The sequence below is a fragment of the Mugil cephalus genome, chromosome 6 (assembly GCF_022458985.1).
Source record: "Mugil cephalus isolate CIBA_MC_2020 chromosome 6, CIBA_Mcephalus_1.1, whole genome shotgun sequence".
Classification (NCBI taxonomy): domain Eukaryota; kingdom Metazoa; phylum Chordata; class Actinopteri; order Mugiliformes; family Mugilidae; genus Mugil; species Mugil cephalus.
The window spans coordinates 13200436-13220496 of record NC_061775.1 but is presented as its reverse complement, the minus strand read 5'-3'; the positions used below and the strand labels follow the sequence as shown (position 1 = coordinate 13220496).

Here is a 20061-nt window from a genome sequence, read left to right as displayed (position 1 = left end):
TGCATGACAAGTCCTGTTGCTATGCCCACCAACCTTACCAGACGTCATAAACGCAGCTCTGTGGACAGAGATGAACACCAGCTGCTGTGGAGTACTCATCACCACTTAAACTGTGCAACACGTAACTGATTGAGATTGGTATTACTGTTGTTTACTGGGTTAACTTGGGGGGGGGGGATAATAGTTACCACAACTTTCACCCCCTTTGACCTTCGGTGCCTCTCGACACTTCCTCTTAAGAGCTTTGTTTATGCCTGTGTTTGCAGGTGACTCATGTCTCCTGGAAATGATTCTGTCTGGGTTTAAAATTCCTCATCTTTTACAACTCTTTCCCTCACTCTCATTTTTCTGCTACCTCCCTCTTCCATCTCTCAAAGCCAGGGCCTCAAAGCCAGGCCAGGTATGATTATATCTTTGGTTGTTGCTATTCTCAGAGGAGCGATACATTCGCTTTTTCCAGTCTGGTCTGAGGGGGGAGTAAATAAAAAACAGAGCGTGAGCAGAGCTCACCATCCACATTGGCTCATAGATAAATAGATAAACGTTTAGTAATTTCTTCCATTTTCTTATCTTGGAGGGACATTTTAACGATTTTCGCAGCACTTTCATTGATCACTAAACATTCTGGATTGTGTTGCTGTCCTCCAGGGCTTACATCTGTGCAGCACTGATAATTGGGCTTTGATGCTTAGTTTCCCGTCTATTTATTCTTTTGCTGTTTCTTGCTAAATTACTTCATGCAGTATCACAGTGACAAGTCTTTGAACACAGCGTATCTGTCAGCATACAGAAATGAGACCTCCCTGGGTGCAGTGTATCTCTATCAGGGTAGACGCTAGTTTAGCCAGCTGAAATGATATCTAATTTCAATTTGTTATTATTTTCTGTACTCCTCATTAATTTTTTTTTTTTTTTTTTGCTGAAATAGTTCATAGCTGACGTAAATGTCTCCCTATTGCAGTGAGGAGACGTCAAAATGGAAATGTCAAAAGAGACTGAGCACAGGTCTACCTGATAAACAAACAGTAATGACAGAATAGTTCTTAGTAATGCTGCTGCTATCATGAAGTTTGAGTTGACAATTCATTGTCATATAATTTAATGTCTTCGTGAAACCAACATTTCTTTCTTTTTTCTTTTTTTTCCTTTTTTTTCTTTTTTTTCTTTTTTTTCATTTTTTTGCTGCAGCCATATTGAATGTCTGTGTTTCTTTGGCTGCAGTTTTGACTTCACCGCATTAGAAGTTAAGTGAGATAAATGTGGAAATAGCCATGGAAATACTATACTGTTATATATATACTGTAGGTGAATGAAAATGATTCCTTACAATGACAGAAAAATAATAATAATTGGTATTACGTGGTCCTGTAGTAATTGTGAAAGACAGTGATCTTAGTTTAAATAAATTATTTTCATTAGAGTCTGAGGTAAGCACCTTTAGCACCTTTTGGCACAGCTGGTTTTACTGTAAACAAAACTAAACTAATTTTAACTCGTATTATATAACTACTTTGTCATTGTAAAATGCAGTCTTGACATTCAAAAGTTGCCACCTCATACTGACTGTATGTCAAACTGCTGGTAACTGTTTTGAAATCTGATCCAGTGTTGACAGCTCAACGTTTCTTAGCTGCTTACTGAGAGCATGAAGGACTGTGGGGATCGTCCCCCCTTCGGAGCCTGGAGGGTTTTAATTTGAGGCCCCTTTTTCAGACCTTGCATTGACATCCGTCTTGGGGAATCCAATTGCAAGTGGCCAGCTTAGAGTGCATTTGTGAACACATCAAGGACGCACTGGGGATGAATTTGAGTTATTTGGAGGTGGTTCTTGGACTCATTTGACCGGATTCCTTTATTAGTATGAACACTAGTAGTATGTCCTGGGTCACATTAAGGACCACTTTTAAACACCCACCTTTGTAAATGATCAAGTTACAGAAGGAAAGAGCACTGTGATGTTTATTCCTTGTAGCTAATTTAAACTAATAAATAAATCTAAACGAGAGTTAACAAATTAAATGACTGAATATGAGCACAGTACTGTTGGTGATTCCGTCATGAAAGCATCGGCATTTGGTTAGGATCCAAGTGGAGTTATGTGTTAACTCAATAATAACAAGGGGTGGGTATTGGCTTCACGATACGATATGTATCACGATACTTAGGTCACGATATGATACATTACTGCGATATTATAGTATTGCGATATATTGCAATATTCTACATAGTTCACTGAGAAATTTTAAATGCAGATTAAAATACACATTGCATCAGATGACAGTGATAATCCACTGAACAAATTGGGTCAAAAAACAATATTAATCCAAATGATCCATTTCCAATTTATTGCACTTGTACAGAAAGAGTGGTGGTGGAGGTGCGGAAGTCAATACACGATCGGACCAGAACACGATTTTTTCTTTTAAAATCATTATTGTATCGGAAGAAAAAATATTGCGATATATTGCCATATCGATATTTTTCCCACTCCTGACAATAACCAGTGTCTTTATTTACCTTTTACTACCAATTGTCAACCTTTTACTGCTTCAAACACGGTGTTGGTTTTGTGTTCTGTTTCTAAAATAACATCAGGGATGGACAATTAATAATAATTAAAAAAAAATTACTTGAAATGAATGTACTTTCAATGAGAATGGCAGGTACAGGTCTGAATGAGGCCTGAGTTTGTAAGGTGACCACATATATAATAAATACTCTAATGAACTAGTTCATTAAATCACATTTAACTGTAACAGTGACCAGGAAAATGAATAGTTGACAGTGGGATTAAAGCTAAATATTTTAAACAGTTCATTTATTCTGGTTCAGGGCACATGCCACAGTTTATGGTTAGCTTCCTAGATATACAGTAAAATAGTATCGTATATTAATGATTTGTAATGACAGAAATAAGTATAACTGTAAGGGAAATGCAGCGTCCCAGAAAAACGTTAACGGTTTCCATTTGCCATTTAGATTTCCATCTTGATAACATGCAGCCCACAACCACATCCAACCAGATTAGTGCCGTTTTCACGGTGCTAACTCTTTCAAACGCTCACTCTGTCAAATAATATTTACAGTCTTTATCACTGTAATGTAGAGCATTTGTTCTATTATTAGTTCCAATGCAAGCACAAAGGCTACATTTTTATAAAGAGAAAAGGCCAATAGTTTTGCAGACTGTGACTGATTAAGTCACTGTAGGGGTCATTACATCATATAATGGGGATCCTTGTGATTCGAATTAGTGATTTATAGGCTTGTACTGCTGACACTCGGAATAGGGTTAATTTGATTAGCCTGAGAAAATACAGATGAGAACATTTAAAGAAGAAGAACGTCAGGCAGTTCACTAAACCTTTGAGATTACAAGTTCAGTTGAGAATTTTTAATTGCTAATAAGTCAATAGGGCAGTATTTAAAAATTAAAAGATGATGGAAAGGTACGTGAGATGAGTTTGGTTTCAGTGACTCGATTTTCTCCAAACCATCCAGGCACTGGAAACAAGAAAACAACAGTTGAGGTCCCAAAACATGCGAGTTAGTTTGTTTTCCCTGCCGCACTAACAGACTGTGAAAATCTATTTTAATGGCAGTCTGAGAACCAAAGGCATAGTTGCATGCTGTAGAGATGGTAACAGAGTCCCGGCTCTCGCTATTTTTTTTTTTCCCTCTGTTAACAAAGACTCCACTGTGTGAAAGTTCAGATCCCGCTGAGGCTACATATCAGAGCTAAGCAAGTGCCTTTTAGGGAGAACGCAGCATGCCGTCTTTGTGAGTTTATCAGCAAAGTGAGTACATAAACACCGACAAAGCCCGATAAAGAAGAACAATCTACAGCATAACAGAGTTACGTGTGGGTCATGATAGTAGCTGTGTATCACTTGATAATTCTAATTATGCATACGCAAACATAAGAGAGACAGAAACATAAAAGGTGTTTCGTGACTGATGTTGAACTCGCTGTGTTTTCCCTCAGTTTACAGCTAATGTGCGAACATTTTCTTGTTATGTGCCTTCTGACTTCTCCTCTTTTTTTTCTCCCCCTCGGTAGGTTGAGTTACACCTGAAGCCCATCCAGTCCATGCTGCACCACCAGAAGCCTCTGGTCTTCGTGCTCAACTCCCCCCAACCGCTCATCTGGAATGTCAAGGCAGAGAACCTGGAGCTGCGCATCAAACACATCTTTCATGTGAGTCCAGCATCCCTAAAAGCCTCAAAATCCTTCCTCCCAAACTTGTGTATTCATTTCCTCACAGGCTGAACGGTAGTCCCCCTTTCAGTAGACGTTTTCTATGAGGAAAATATTTGAAGTTGTGTAAATTTGCACAGGAGGACTTTCTGCACTCCAAAACAAGTTTCGCATGCGAAGGGTCTGAACGTTGTCTCTTGTATGATTATGGCATAACTGCGCAGGTAGTTAGTACGACAACAGGGAGGTGTGGTCCCACAAGATTAAACGTGATGAAACTTTGTATGATCAGCCTTCAGTCTTCAGGCATGTGACTTGATGTAAAACTGATCTGATCTGAACTCATATAATCCTAACGCTAATACTAATGCTGGCTTTATCAAAATAGACGGAGACAGAGGTTTCTGTTAGGCCTAGGGTACAAATCAGTGAGACAGGAAGATTTACTAAGAGGTATCTTAGTGTGGCTAGAAATACGTCCCTGGGGGAACCAGATATATTTAGCAAAGGTACCGAGGGGGGGCCTCTCTGGGAAACTTAATAAAAAATATAAAAACTGATGTCTTCTTGTTCAAAGCCTGTGTATCTCATAAAAATATCACAGCAAAATGTGAATCAAAATCCTCAGCCGTGGATTCACTTCGCCTTAATGCCATGAAAGCTTTCTCATTGCCTTGATACACTCTGGAGGATTTTGTGTGTTTTCCCCCGAAGTTATCATTTTCGCCGCATTGTCCAAGAATGCAGCATCAGGTACACAAATGATTTCCACATGTGGTCCGGTGTTTTCTTGCTTACTTCTCGAACCTCAAAACATCCTGCCATAAAAGCCAGTGTGACATAGAGAATATGCACAGATTCCAGAATCCTTGCGCTACCCACTGTGTATCTTACTGCATAAAGAACGTTTTGTTCCACTTTTGACTATTAACATGCCTCTACTAGACCTTATGAAACCTTTAGGCTCGTCTGACAGTAACTTTCGTCACACTATCATATTGGTAATCATCACCTCTGCGTCACGAGTGATCCCTGTGCAATAAAGCGTCTGGAGAGATTCCAGCCAAGATATTGTTGTTATTACTCATCTTGCGCTCAAAGAAAACTTTTTCTCTTAAGAGAATCATAAAAACTTAGAAAGAAAAAGGCTTTTTTATTTTCTTGGAGTGTATCCATCGGAAGAAAATCACTACATGAGGGCATGATGGATGAGGGCCTTTTAATTATTATTTCCTGTACTAATGGAAATGTTCTCATGTCAAAAGAAACTGATGCAGTTCATACGGATGGATGTACATCTGGCCTGCTCGTGTTTTCTTAAGCTGCGATAATGTGCAGCCAATGAGATGAGTGTTGCTGTAGAGACCAGCAGGTCAGCATCACGCTAAGTGTCTCCCCCTGTCAGTGGTGGCCGACAGAAAACAGCTGAAAGGCATCATTACAATCTACACGCAGAGCTGCTTCTGCGTAATGACGTTGGACAGCCTTGCTTTTGTTTTGCCGAGTAAGAGCTGTTACTTCTGCTTAATCTCAAATGAAATGTAGACTGTTCTAAATTTACTCTTTAAAGTGATAAGTGTATTAGAGTAATATGCATTCTCAGATTAATTTACAGTAGCTGCACATGCTCAGCTATTCCCAGCTAATGGAGGGAGTGTATTTCTTGAGACAAAACCGAGGTCTCAGCTTTATCTGATGGCCTCTCAGTTTGATATGTGTCTGACACAGGAAAGCAGTTTTTCGAGTGGGGCGAGAACAGATAAAAGACATCTCAGCAGTGAGGTAGGAGGCCTACGGAGTCAGACAAAGCGTCGCTAATAGCTCTGACCGACTAATGGGGGGCTCTGCTGGATAAAGCGTTAAGTATTTTGTGTTTGAGCGACAGCACCGATCCTTCTGGAACAGCAACCTGCTGGTACCTCATCCAACGGCTGCCCACGGCCGTAAACTAGAGGAGTCCCAGGTGCTCCTTTCATTCTCAGGTCCTCACCACCCTGACATCTCATGAAAGAACGCTGTCTTTTCCATTAATTAATTAGGACACATTCTTTCACCACCATCACTAATAAACTGCAACTGACCGGCCACTAAATGAGTAACTGTAGCTGTGCTTGTAAAGCTTTTTGTTCCTCCGTGTCACATGCAGAGTTTGTAACGGGAATGTCGATAATAATGATGACAATTCATAATTCATTCTTCAAGAGATAAAGCTGGTGATTGGGTGGTGGCCGACAGAAACATCCCTGTACTAGAGTAATGTGCATTCTCAGATTAATTTACAGCAGCTACACATGCTCGGCTATTCTCAGCTAGTTTGTAATGTGCATGTCAATGATAATTATAACAGATTCATAGTCACTTCTTCAAGGAATAAAACTGGTGATTTGTGTCCATTTAACAGCTGCAAGCATGTAGCTAATTAACAAAAAATGCAGATTGTTGACACCAGTTTTTTGCAGACTCTTTGAAAGGCGTATTAAATTTGTACTTGAAGACTTTTTTTTACTACGAAACTGAGGTTGTGTCGCAGTCAGAAGTCTTATTAACTGATGACCTGTCAAAGTGGAAATTAAGCAAAAATCGTGTATTTCTATTTCTTTGTGGAGCTAGTTAGTACTTGTGTCATATGGAAGCATTACAAACCCTTAGCTCAGATATTTGCTCGTATTTCGTACTGACTTGAAGGTCAATTAAAAGTGTGCAGAAGTGCTTGTGTGACGCACAGTATGAGGAACCTTACCAAGTCCCCAAACCTTCTAATCTGGGCTCACAGTGGAGAAGTGAGATGTTACTGAGTTGAGAGCACAGAGAAACAGAGTCAATAGTAGCTGGTTTTGGGCTTAACACTTAGAGTAGAGACCCATTGCCAGACCTCCCTCACTGCCTTTCCACTGGAGGGGCTGTTTCCTTGGGCTAATGGGGCTCTGAATCAGGCCTGCCAGTCCTTGTTTCCTGGTCCCAGTGCTATGGCCTACGCGGCCCCAGATGAGCTGCCTGGAAAAGCTTCAGAGATGTTGAGCACACACTTTCTGTTGGCCACTGGACCCTGGCGGCTTTCAAAATGCCAGAATCCAGACTTCTGTTGTAAAACATGCTCGCGGCAGTACTTTTTGTCAATCAGCAGCAGGCAGAGTTCATCATAGGTCTAAAATAAATACAGGAAATATTAACATTTATTTCACGAAAGGGACGCTCGGGTTTGAATTGAGACGCGGAGTGTGGTGTGTTGATGTTGTGGCTAAATGTATGCATTGGTTTCTGTAGAAGAGAACCGCGTTGCATCTCCGCTTGAAATGCTTGATTGGGAGCAAATGTTTTATGGCCCTTGATGGAACAACACAGTTGAGATTTGATGTTGGCTTGTGTCTTGCTCATTGTTTGTTTGCCAAGCTTTGCCTTTCACTCCTGTATTTCTTTCATTAGTTGAAGTCTTGTAGTGTGAGCCCTCGCTTGAGACCCTTTCCTCACTGTAATTTTTAATGGAAACCACGAGTAGCCACTATTTGGTTTTTATTTGGAGACAGAAATGGCAGAGGAACGCTCCAGACTGGCGCTGAGACATATGGTATTGTTTTGTCCACAACATAGCCCGCCAGTTCACAGGAACATAAGCACATCTGCAGCAAGCGGCGTGATTAGCTCCGCGTATCTCATCAAAAGAGAGACGATCAAATCTGCCACAAAATGCATTCACCACGTTAATATCACTGGAGAGTTATTGCATGCTCATATTCTTTATCAACCCTTTGAGCACTTTCCGTCACCCATCTCTGCTTGCAACACCTCTTATTTTTCAAACAGCTTTTTGCACTTTCCCAGGCAATGGGTGTTGCTTCGTTAGAGTCCTGTGGAGGATTCCAGCTCTGATAATTGATCTCAAACATTTGGCATGCCTTCTCCTTTTTACTGCACATGTGGTCATAATATGTTGATGCTTATAGGCAGAAAAGACAGGAAATATATTGTTTAATGTTTTCCATAAGTGCATGATCCTCGGCACAGGCACATTTGTCTATAACAATAGATAGACAACATAAATGGAGTAGACGTATGTAATGTTCAAGCTAGTGAAGTCACTATTTGCCGTTGGAGTTGCTGAAGTAACATGACGGCCTTCAAGTACCATTATGGACATGAAAGCCTGAGTTTCAGTCCCTATGGTATGCGGCTAGCTTTCCCTCTACATTCTTTGTTTGCTCTCAACTGCCAAGTCTGAGGAATTACTCTAGAGTCAAAGTAATATCCACAACACATTAAAAGGTCTTCACAGCTCAGAAGTCTGCACTCAGGACGGTTTTTGGCGGCGGGCGCAACAAATTGCTCAATAAGAGATGAGCTCTGTTTTCATATAGTGAAATTATGCTGTACTTGGCGACTGGCTGCAGCCTGGTTCTCAGAAGAATGCTCGATAGACATGAGACCTTTGCTTTTGTTGGTTTCGAGGCAATGAATCAGACACAGTCAGTGCGTTTACATGCACAGCTTAATTGAGCTATGCTCAAAATTCGACATTCTGAATGCGGTCCTTGTCCCAGTTTACATGCAATGGGGAAAATCAAATAACTGATGGAACATGTCCTCCTCCTCCACACTAGCGGGTTAATACCAGGTTATTACGGTCCCCTTTTCAGTTGACCTAATACGTCATATAATGAACAAGAGTCATTCATGCACCAGACTAGCATTTCAAACAACAACAAGATTTATAATAGTACATCTTTTTTTAATCTGGTACTTAATGTGTGCTACTTACGGTGCAGATAAAATGTGTGCTATCCCTCAGGTGGTTCTTCTACCGGCTCTGTTTACCTTCTTCTTCTGCGACCGGCTTTCTTGGATGTTTTTATTCCAGGGTCAAAGCCGCACAGCGGTTGTGGAGCATGCGCACACACGTTGTCCAGTTAAAAGTCTGATTAAGCGTTACTAAGCATTATCCGGGTATCTTAATCGGATATGAGAATTTTAGTTGGAGTAACGTGTTTACATGCACTTAAGTTGTCCAGTTAAAGTCGGATTAAGGCAACTATTCATTTATTTCATGTGCATGCAAACGTACCGAGTGTCATGAAGTCACTGCAATTTTGAGGGTTTACGCAAGTGCAACAGTAACAAATGTAACTCTGTAGTATTGAATGACAGCATATATAAATAGTGTGCAGGACATTATGTTTATATTTATATATTCTGTTTAAGCCACTGACATAAATTGCTTTTTGGTTTCCAGCACTTTTTGGTCTGTCAGCGAGAGAGAGAGAGAGAGAGTTTGTTAAAGCCCAGAGTAGGTCGCTCACTTCCCAGTTTCGAATTCCTGAGGTTTTTTTCAGAGCTCTGGAAGGCCTGGAGCTAATTTGGCTTTCAGGCTTTCCCCTCTAATTCTATGCGACTAATTATGGTCGTGGTCCCGCAATTAAACTGATAAACTCTGTTCAGCTTGGCACGGGTTGCGAAGAAACCCCACCCCCTCTTCGGAGGCACGGGGCGACACCTCTCCTCTTTACCATTTTTCTTTGTGCTACTACTTCTCGCTGTAGTAAACACACTAAAAATAAAGTCAACCTGAATTCTTCGATAGAGTCTGCCTCCTAGGCCCCAGTATTTACTGCCTCTGGTGACAATGCCAGGAACACTGAGAGGAGCGTCCAGAGGTCAGACAGATGTTGCGCATGAGGGGATTTGAAACGTTCTGTCTGAAAAATGTTTAACACCGCAAAGGGATATTATTAACTATTAACATTGAAGCGTGATTTCAATTTGGGGACAACTTCATAAGATCTTCACAAAAACATTGTCTTACGTATTCCTCTTGGATACAAAGGGATTTCATGTTTTAATTTGGCCTGCCAGGAGTGGTTCGGCTCCAGCACACAGATAGGATACCGTGGAAGAAAGAAAAACAAGCACTGAAATAAAATGAGGTAGGCCGTCTAGACCTTATGTAGGACTCATTTGGTTGTGCAGTAGGCTTCCAGCACATGTGAATGTTTATCTCTTTGAAATGAAGCATATGGGGCGAAGTCCGTAATGTGCCAAAAGTGGTCCCTCCTAAACTGCGCCAGGCTACTCTCCTCGTCTTTTCCTTTACAAATCTCTACAAGTCTGTGTTTTCAAAATCACACATTCAGTTGTGCCACTCGCTGGCTATGTGTAACTGTATTTGCCAGATTAGCTCACCGTCAAGTGTCCTGCGTCTTCTCTGTTTCCCCTTGTGGCCATTTTGCTGCTCACCTACACGTTTGTGATGACGCACTGCTACGCAGCACACTGTATAAACACTGGAAACCAGACACCTTATTGTGTCGAGGAACATGTGTTTAAAATACGCAGAGCATATTTGTGGAAGCTTCGCAATAACGGCTGGGATGGAGTGTGAGGGATGTGTTTAAAGAGCTGGTTTAATTTTGGAAGGACTGAGCTTCAGTCCACACGCCGTTGCTTCATTTTACAGCCTCAAATTTCTGTGGCAAAATAAGGATGAGCGAAGTAGATTTGACTCTTATGTGTATATTGTTCCCAATAAATGAACAAACATGTCACTGTCGCCTTAGTTATATGGTTAAATACAATACATAAGATATAGGAAATACCTTCCTATTCTATGTCTTCTTACTTTAGGGCTGATCTTAACAAACTGAAGAAAGCATGTTGCACAGACTTGGTAACTCATCCCAGCAGCTCTTTTGTCCACTAACACTCGTACCTTTTCTCCTCCCCCAGGTGTCTGAAGGCTCAGAGGTCTACTTTAAGCCGGAAAACTTCTCTGTCTTCACTCAGATCAAGAAGGAAACCCTTCCCCACGGCAATGAGCACCTACTCAACTGGGCCCAGAAGAAGTACAGTGCAGTCACCTCTTTCTCTGAGCTCAGGATGGCTCAAGCCATCTACATCAAAGTCGGAGAAGGTGTGCACCACATTCACAAAATTCCTAAACATAGCTCGCGGCCCCAAGGCACGCCCAATCCCCCACACGCCCATCCATTCCCCTTTAGCTTTCACAACTTTACCTCGCTTTTGTGTTTTAGGCCTGGCTAGATGTTTACGTGCGCTACTCGAGGAAAAGAACTTCTTTTCCGCAGCAGACGTTCACCCCTTCACACTACATAACAGGCTCCTGCCACTGGTATAGCCTGGTACAGCCTGGCAAGGTTACTGGATTCATGATGTATAATGGTAGTATTCTGGCACAAGTACAACTTTAAAGTCAAGTCAAAGTCAAGTTTAATGTCAATTCAGACTTGTGCAACACATATACAGGATTGAAATTAGATTCATCAAAGGCCTGAGGTGCACCAATTATATAAAAAATGTAAACATAAAATGTATAAATGAGACCTAAAGAGAGAATAATATACATATATATATATATGCACATATATAGGCTAAAAAGAAGAAAAATTATCAAATGATCAATAATGTACTTATACTGTATTTAAATCTATAAATAACTACATGGTGCTCCACGTATTCATTTTATTCATTTCAATTCAGTTCTACTTTCTTCCAATTTTGATTTAACCTAAATGTATGTGGCCGTAAACCAAACAATGCAAGCGATCTAAACGCGTACAATCGAAGACTAAGTTCTTATAAAATAGCTCTCATGCAGACAAAAAGAAAATGGAAAATGAATTGCACCTTTCCATTTTTTTTACGAGTCAGGAGAAGGTGAGGGAGTAGTGTGTTTGAAGTGCAGAAGTGTTGGGGGATTCTCAAGGGAGGCTATGATCGATTTTCACACGTTCAAGATGCCGCCTTTCAATTCTTCATTTTCTTTAGGCCTCTTCATTCAGCCGACAGACAGTATACCCAACTGCATAATTCGTCAGCTTTCAGACAGGACGTTTTTCTTGTTTAATCAGTATCTTTCACTACACAGAGATAAAGCAAAGCTCCTGTCTGGAGAGAAGTAATGGCTCCATTACTGCTGGTGATGAGCTGGTTCTCTATGTATGTTGTTAGTTGCCGTGGAGAGCAGAGCGGCTGTCCAGCCTTCAAGCGCTGGGCTTATGTAACTAGGGGCTGTGGCTTGGCAAAATCCCAGAGTGCCAATATGTTTACTTCAAGTAAAGAACCTCTAGATTTCCACTCTTTCACATCTTCAGTAGTGTTTCATGAAATTGGATAGATTCTCACCTTCCTAACCGGGCCCACAGTCAAGGTTTCTCTTAGCTCTCAAAGTAACGGAGAGGAAGGTGCCAGCCTTCAGTTTACAATTTGTCCAAAGTTCTGTTCACCAAATAAGGAAGCATCTGCCTTGTGTTGTTTTCTTCTGGGTGCTGAGAAGGAGCCCAACTTTTCAAGTTAATGAATTTTTTGATAGTTGTGAAAGCAGAGGAAAAAACACAATAAGGTTTGATTAAAAATGTCTCTGGGTATTATTTTCCTGTTATTGCGAAGTAATTCTGATAAAATTCCTCACTTAGTTTTCCCACATAAAATCAAGGGAGATGTTTCCTTGATAGGAAGGCTGGTTATGCCAACCAGAGCATGCAAAACTTTGTTGGGCGTAAAGCCCTGACAGTCCTGGGCCTTGTTAGTGCTACATTTGAAAAGAGAGAAAATGGGAATACCAGCTGCAGAGTTGCACGGAAACTTCAGTGCTTCAGTTGGAACAGCTGGGTCAATGCAAACATTCGCACTACTAAAGTCTCCTTGAGTGTGAAATTGATTTCCTCCCAAATGCAGGAGGGTGCTGTTTTGTTGCTGACCCCAGTTTCTAATGTGTGGATCGGTAACAAAAAGCTGTAGTTCTCCTTCAGCGAATTAAACTATCTTCACAGATCCCATGGGCAGTAACACAAACATCTCGTCGCTTTCAGATCCAGTGTTTCCTGACACCTGCAGAATTGATACCAAGTTCCTGTCCTTGAACTACCTGGGCAGCTACGAGGAGCCGCAGACATCGAAGGGTTGCGTCCTGTCCGTGCCCAACAAAGAACGAGAAGTCCACATCATCGAGCTCCAAGCCCCCAACTCCAGCAGGTGAGCAGCCAAAGCAGCTGAAGCCAGGAATACATGCTGTCATGGTTTATTTTTGAGGTCAGGATGCTCTCACTAACCTCAGTGGATTTTGTTTTTGATGGGAACTAACATAAAGCTGGAGGGGGGGTTTACTCTGCACTTGATGATTTTGATATTGATATTTCAAAACTGGGTCTCAAAGTCCAGGTTGCCAGATAATGTCTTCACTTCCCAGTGGGGTGATTATTCTGTTCACACAAAAGACTGCAAATCTGGGAATGAAATGGTAGATGTGCTGTATCTCACTCTGTGATATCTGGTCTGTAGTGCATATGTCTGCTTTTGTTCTGGGAGTGTGTCCAGCCTTTTAATTAGTTGGCTAGACACAAGAGGCACAATAATGCTACGTCAACCCAACCATCCAGAAATGTTTTTCTCTCTGCTCGTGTAGTGCTTTCCAGGTGGATGTCATAGTTGATCTACGGCCTCTGAAGGACGATGCCCCGGTGTTTCGTGATGTTGTCTTGCTGCTCAAGTGCGCCAAGTCTGTCAACTGGGTCATCAAACCCCACAGTGTGACTGGAAATCTGAATGTCGTGGTAAGCTAGCAGCATAACAAAAGCTTTTACGTGACTGGAGATCTTTTATTGCATTGCAGAAAAACAAAGCAGAATCACACATCATAGCGCCTCACAAGTCATGTCACAGGCAGAATTGTCAACACTTTGCACCGCTGGCCAGAGAATTTGTCACACCAAGATGTATGCTGAAGTGGCGCCTGGTCGACATGGCAGGACAGGGTGGGGATAACAGGTTTGGAGGAACTGTGAAATTTCATCGTGACAGATCCAGGGATTGTCATTGCTCGCAGAGAGCCGGGGGCTAGAGTGGCGGGGGCATCACATATTTTTACGGCCAAGGCTACTGCAACACTTGAACTGCACAGAGCCCTCGCCGCTTCCCAGTATTCATAATGTGAAATTATGAGCAGTAGTTGCTTCAGGCAGTTTCTTATGCGAAAGACAAACACTGGCTAATAACTAAACTATATCAGTACCCTTAGCTTAGAATTATGGCACTGCACATATCAACACTGAGAATGAGTGTATAGTTTTGAAATTAAATCTTCATTAGTGCTACACAAGTCTCTCAGGATCCCGACAACCCATAAGAGTTGACACCTGTGCAAACTCTGGAGTAGTAGTTTAACTGTAGATCATGTCAATACAGAGCTGGCACTTGTCCAAGCATATATATTTTTTCCGAATTTCTCTTGGGTGAATAAATCAGTGAAAAGAAACTGAAAGAGGCTCACTGGTATTGTGCATTTCTAAATGTTTCACATGTGACATCATTTGCTATGTTGTGGACACTCATTGCTCATGAGATTGCTCTTCATTTGTACCTGCCTGCTCTCTAAGCCTCTGTTCTTAGTTCTGGTTCCAGTGGAGGGGTTTTCATGCTTCCTCAGTGTGTAATGCTGCTGCTGCAGCCATGACACTGCACATTTACCAGGTGCAGTGTGTTTGTACAGCTGCCTAGCTGAGGCTATACAGTGAGCCAGTCAGGTTGTTTGAGTGTAAAGCTCAAAATGTGTGAAACTTATCAGTGGAACTTGAAAGGAGTTGCAAATCGATGGTCATGCGTCCTGTGCTCAACAAATATACCCAATTATACAGCTTGTACTGCAGTTTGGCATGTACTGTACTAAGTGTGGGTTTCAATTTTAGATAATCCAGCTGTATATTTTGTTATTTTACTGGATTACGTGCAGTTATCCATCTAGCAGAATGAACATTTCAACATTTTCAGCCGTATTAGCAGAATGGCTGAAGGAACAACGTCGCCAGTCAGTCTGCTGGTCCACCACTTCAGAGCTTTCCATAAAAGTTCACTCAAGTATTCATAATCGACTCATAAGGAACTGACAAACCAGCTTGGCTTTCTCTCAGTACCATCAGCAGATCCAGATTTCAATTTATTTACTATGGTTACAGTCAGCCTTTGTGCATAGTGCTAATTAGCAAATGCTATAATACGAACAAAAGAATCAAAACTGATGCAAAGGAATAGGGGCATTGGAACTGTGCAGATATATAATTAGGGTTAGAGTTAGGGTTACGGTTAGTAGTTTTTATGCTTTTTGTAGTTTAGTTGTTTTAAGCTTTTCTTGTGTGAAACACAACCTGGTCCAAACAGCTGACAGTAGCATTGTTCATCTTTATCTACAGTATGTTACATCCCTGCAATTTCAGCATTAACGCGGTCATGCTGTAGCCCTCAAACCACTGAACAACCTACATTTTAAATTTTACTCAACAAAAGTGGTACACACTACGCCGCGCTTGTGCAACCAGTGTCTGGGAGGTCGTCAACTATGCAAGTGGTGTGATGGCCTCATAAAGCCAAGGCCTCACTTCTGTCAGAAACTATGTTCTCCTCCGTGTTGCTCAAGAGCCTTGAATCTGTGGGAAACGACTGTGAGAAAGAATGAGTCCTCCCTCTCAGAGGGAGCAGCAGGGCAGGACACGAATTTTAGGAGCAAACTTACATGTCGGATTCTCAGCATTGATCGAGCTGTGACACGCCCATTACCTCACGCTCATACACATGATTCACACTTGACGCAGAATAAGTGCAGGATTGGACTTGAAGTTGAATGTCTGTGATTACACCTAAACTGTAAATCGTGATCTTAAATGAACTCACTCTAATTTATAAGCAACGCCGTATTTATTTTGGATGGAAGACATGTAACAAAGTTTCTTTCCACAGGCTTCTGATACCGTGAGTGTTAGCTCACAGATGTCCGTGTCAAAACTGCCGAAGCAGCACTTGCCATCAGGTCCTCAAGCCTTGATCAAGTGGGCACAGGAGCATGGCTACAGTCCAGTCACGTCTTACACCAACACTCCTGTGGCTAACCACTTCAATATTCGCCTTAGAGAGCCAGGTAATCTGAATAACAATCCTCTAAATCCTGTAAACGATGCTGCGGCAAAAGTAAAAGTAGCTCATGTGTTTAAATTCTAGCTAACCTAAATGCAAGACGCTCGCTGTACTTGAGAAACTAGTATGAAAATGTGTGTCTTCCAGATGTGGTGGATCTTCTGGAGAGTCGCTTGCCTCCCGAACTCACCATCCTGCGTGACTCCAGTCCTCATCCTGAACCTGGGACTGCTCTGCGACGCTCTGGTCTGCCCTTTCCATTTCCCCCATCTTCGCCTGACGTGCCCTACCTGCCACTGCCCCCGGACTTTGGCGACCAGCCGTGGGACGGAGCATCGGAGGTGCAGCAGGCCATTCTGAGCGGCCTCAGTGTGCATTGTGAGGCCAAGAGAATGGTGGTCAGCATTGCCAAAGAGATCCTGGAAGTGAGTTGGCATGGTTTATCACAAAGGGTAAAGAGTGCACCCTGGACTGGTAACTGGTGCGTTGGGGCCGAAATTAATGATTGTTTTAAATACTTAGGATTCACATTTTGACATAATGAACTTGTCCAAATATACACAGAGCCAAAAACTCAGACTAAAATAACAAGGGCTGTATATGCAATATATTGTATGTATATTATTATTTATACTGTATAAGTATTACTCAAAATTGTTTACTATGAAAAGCCCCAGTGTGTTTATTTGAATGAGTTTCGTGTTATTTCTATGTCATCAATGGTTTCATATTCAAAGATTGCGCGTCTCAAATTTGTTCCCAGTCTGTTCATCCAGACAGGCATCGGTTCTTCTCATGCGACACAGACTGGATGTGACAAACTGTGACAAGGACAACAAAAAGCAACAGAGATAGAGGACACCAACAGACAACAGGAGTGTCTAGACCAATTAAGAACTTGATTAGAAATGCGAGGATAAACATCCATGCTGCTGTGTTCTTGATTTTATTAAAGAACCGAGTGTCTGCCAATCTGAACAATTGGCGAGTTATGAAACTGTCTAAATACACACACACAAATCAAGTGGCTGCGTGTTGATTACCATTTGGGATGTCCACCTTAGAGCTCAGCCTTATCTGCTGCCATGACTTCACCCCCACATACAGTAAGAAAAGCGTGTTTCACTTACGCAAATCTAAAACAGGAAAAAGTAGGAAATGAATCGTCCCCATTGAAGCGAGCAGAGCTGTTCCAAGCATTTGGCGTCTGAACATGGGGACAACTCAGCCAGCCCACATCACAGAGTGGAAACTGGCATAGACTGTAATTAGGAACTGGAGCTAGACCACCTTGTGGGATTTGTTTATTTCTGAGAACTCAAAGTTTCACACAACCGCTTTGACTTTTTTTCTTTTCCTTTTTTTCTTTTTTTTACAATTCCAAAAAAACGAGTAAATAAAGAAAAAGCATTTTTGATCTTAATCCAATGTTGTCACTTTTTGATGTTTCCTCAGGCAAACGGATTTACAAATGCCAGCCTCGCCCTCCAAGACCCTGAATGCAAAGCAACAGTCAATGCCACCCACTACACACTGGAAAGTTCTCTGACTGGCTGTCAGACCACCGTATTCCCCATGCAAAACAGCCAAATGGTCCTCCACATCAACACTGTGAGTATAGCATCTGGTGTTATGTTTTATTTAAAGTAAACTCATGCCGATGCATATTTAAATTAATTAAAAATCTTTCTGTGTTTTGACTTAATTTTGTCAAAGCTGTATGATCTGTTTCCCTTACATTGGTGTTCTGCCCTCTTCTGTGATTTTTTATTTTTTTTGTGTGTGTGTTCTGAACATTTAGAGCATGTAGATCACATTACTTCACTTCGGTTCCTATGACACATGTAGTCGGTGTAAGCTGTTTCATATGGAGCGTTCCAAGTGGAAAACTTCCTTCGCTTACTTGAAAAAGCATGATGTGTGGAACATTTCTTAAAGTTGGAGCCGTGACGGGGAAAGTAGATGCTGAAATTAAATGGATGAAAACTAACATCCAGCCTTCTTTTTCCAATACAAATCCTTTGCGAGTACCTAGCTTCAATTTGGAAAACAGAAGTATGCTAGCCTATCCCTTTAGCATACAAATGTCTTAGAACAGGGGTCTATATGTGTTCTATATTAAACTCGGCCTAGTGCTGCTTAATATTATCATCTTACATTCAGTATTAAGCTGTCCCTTATCCCTTTACTAAAATATGTTAGATTCATGTTGATGTGTACTTGAGGAAATTGGGAGAAAGTAAAAACAACATATATAATAAATGTCCAATCAACCAAAGATTCTGCGACCCCCCCGCAGTACCTCACCCTGTTGAAGACCTATATCTGATGCCATTCACTGTTTGTTGAAAAAGGCAGAATAAAGCCACCTAGTCCATTAGTCAGTAAAGATCTGTGACTCTTTCCAGTCAGTAACCAATCCACAAAGTTGATAGCGTGTAATCTAGCAACGCTGGTTCTCAAATGTCAGCTCTGCTATGGGAAATGCAAACTAAGAGCGTCAATGTCATGTAGATGTTAAGTCTCTGATGTGTTTTTCTACCGATATGTCCAAAAACTGTCCTCTTTTGTATACAGTGGAACATAGCTGCCTACAGTAATACTAATAGTATTACTTTAATTTATATTCCTGTCACGAAATATGAGTAGACATTACATATCTGTTGTTTATGCGATGTCAAGACTTGTTTTTTATGGTACTCAGCATTCATATCTGACATCCACAGTTATCTTCATTATCATGGAATGCATTCATTCAGCGGATTTCTTCTAACAAGCAGGATGAATCACTTCCTCCTTGACCTTTTGAAATCTTTTGTGGGGAGAAATTTGGAACAACATATTTTCTGTCCGAGGCGGATTGAAAAACTGGGCTCCTGTCCAAGGTCATCTTTTGTGTTAGCACTTGGATGCAGGGACGGCATCTGACCTCTGGTCAAAAGAGATTAATTATCATTGTCTGGGTCCCCGCACATCAAAGATAATCTGTTTTGCCTTTTGTCTCTGCTGTGCTGTGATATGGTGATTTAATTCAGCAGTGGCACCACTGGCAGGCCAGCTAACAACCGTGTTAGTGTTTTCAGATTAAGTTTGTCGTCTCTCCTCATAAAAACATTTTTTTTTCTTCCTAAAGCAGAACACTGTCGTGTCTCTGAGAAACGGGAGATGTTTTATGTTTCGTCCTGCTGAAGCAAAAGGACATTCCCACATTCATGCGAGAATGTTATATAGACCCCTTTCAAAGATTACCGTCTCTGCTGAATTAGGCAACATTACTCTGAAAAAAAAAAATGATCTGGAGATCGTTTTTCTCTTGACTTGCTAACTGATGTGGATTAAGTTTCGTCAGTAACAGACTTCTCTGTGGACTGCAGGTTGTGATAAGTCATGCCGAGGACGGGAGTGGTGGACCTATGGATTTTGAGGATCGGGAATCTGGGGACGTGGTGATCCCGGGGCTCCCAGTGGCGTTAGAGAAAACATTTTCAGAACCAAGACAGCACCCGACCATCGTAGAGGTAAAGACAGTGGACTCATTGTGGTACTTTCTCTCGGAGAGTTGCACCTCATTGCATGGTGTAATGTGAGATCACTGATAAACTATCTCTCTATATACACTAAATCAGGCAGAACTGGAAAGAACTCAATTTCCCAGAGCCCCCTGGTGCTAGTAAATATTCCTCCCTCTCTTGCAATCATCCCTTCTTTCCATGATATCCATTTAATGAACTTGACCTGACCAGTCTCCTTCACTCTGTGGAATAGTTTTCCTTTGTCTCATCCATTCCTCATCTCCCACGTATTATTTTTGTTTGTACAGCATCTCTTGAGTTTCTTCCCTGTTTTCTGCTCCACCTCAATGTGGTCAAAGGCTGACACACATAAGGTGAGGGTGTCAAGCGGTGGAATCTAATGTCAGATCCCTGCTGATGTTTGTCTTGGCTTTGTATTTTTTT

At 41.5% G+C, this 20061-nt stretch overlaps 1 protein-coding gene across 1 annotated transcript in view; it reads left to right on the top strand.

Moving 5' to 3' along the window:
- tgfbr3 (transforming growth factor, beta receptor III) overlaps positions 1-20061 on the top strand; it is a 67583-nt gene that overhangs the window by 30958 nt on the left and 16564 nt on the right. The window contains exons 4-11 of the mRNA XM_047586974.1: positions 4061-4198; positions 10913-11096; positions 13015-13177; positions 13608-13755; positions 15932-16109; positions 16253-16530; positions 17561-17716; positions 19480-19623. Of these exons, the coding sequence (XP_047442930.1) occupies positions 4061-4198; positions 10913-11096; positions 13015-13177; positions 13608-13755; positions 15932-16109; positions 16253-16530; positions 17561-17716; positions 19480-19623 (1389 nt within the window). The remainder of the gene's footprint in view (positions 1-4060; positions 4199-10912; positions 11097-13014; positions 13178-13607; positions 13756-15931; positions 16110-16252; positions 16531-17560; positions 17717-19479; positions 19624-20061) is intronic.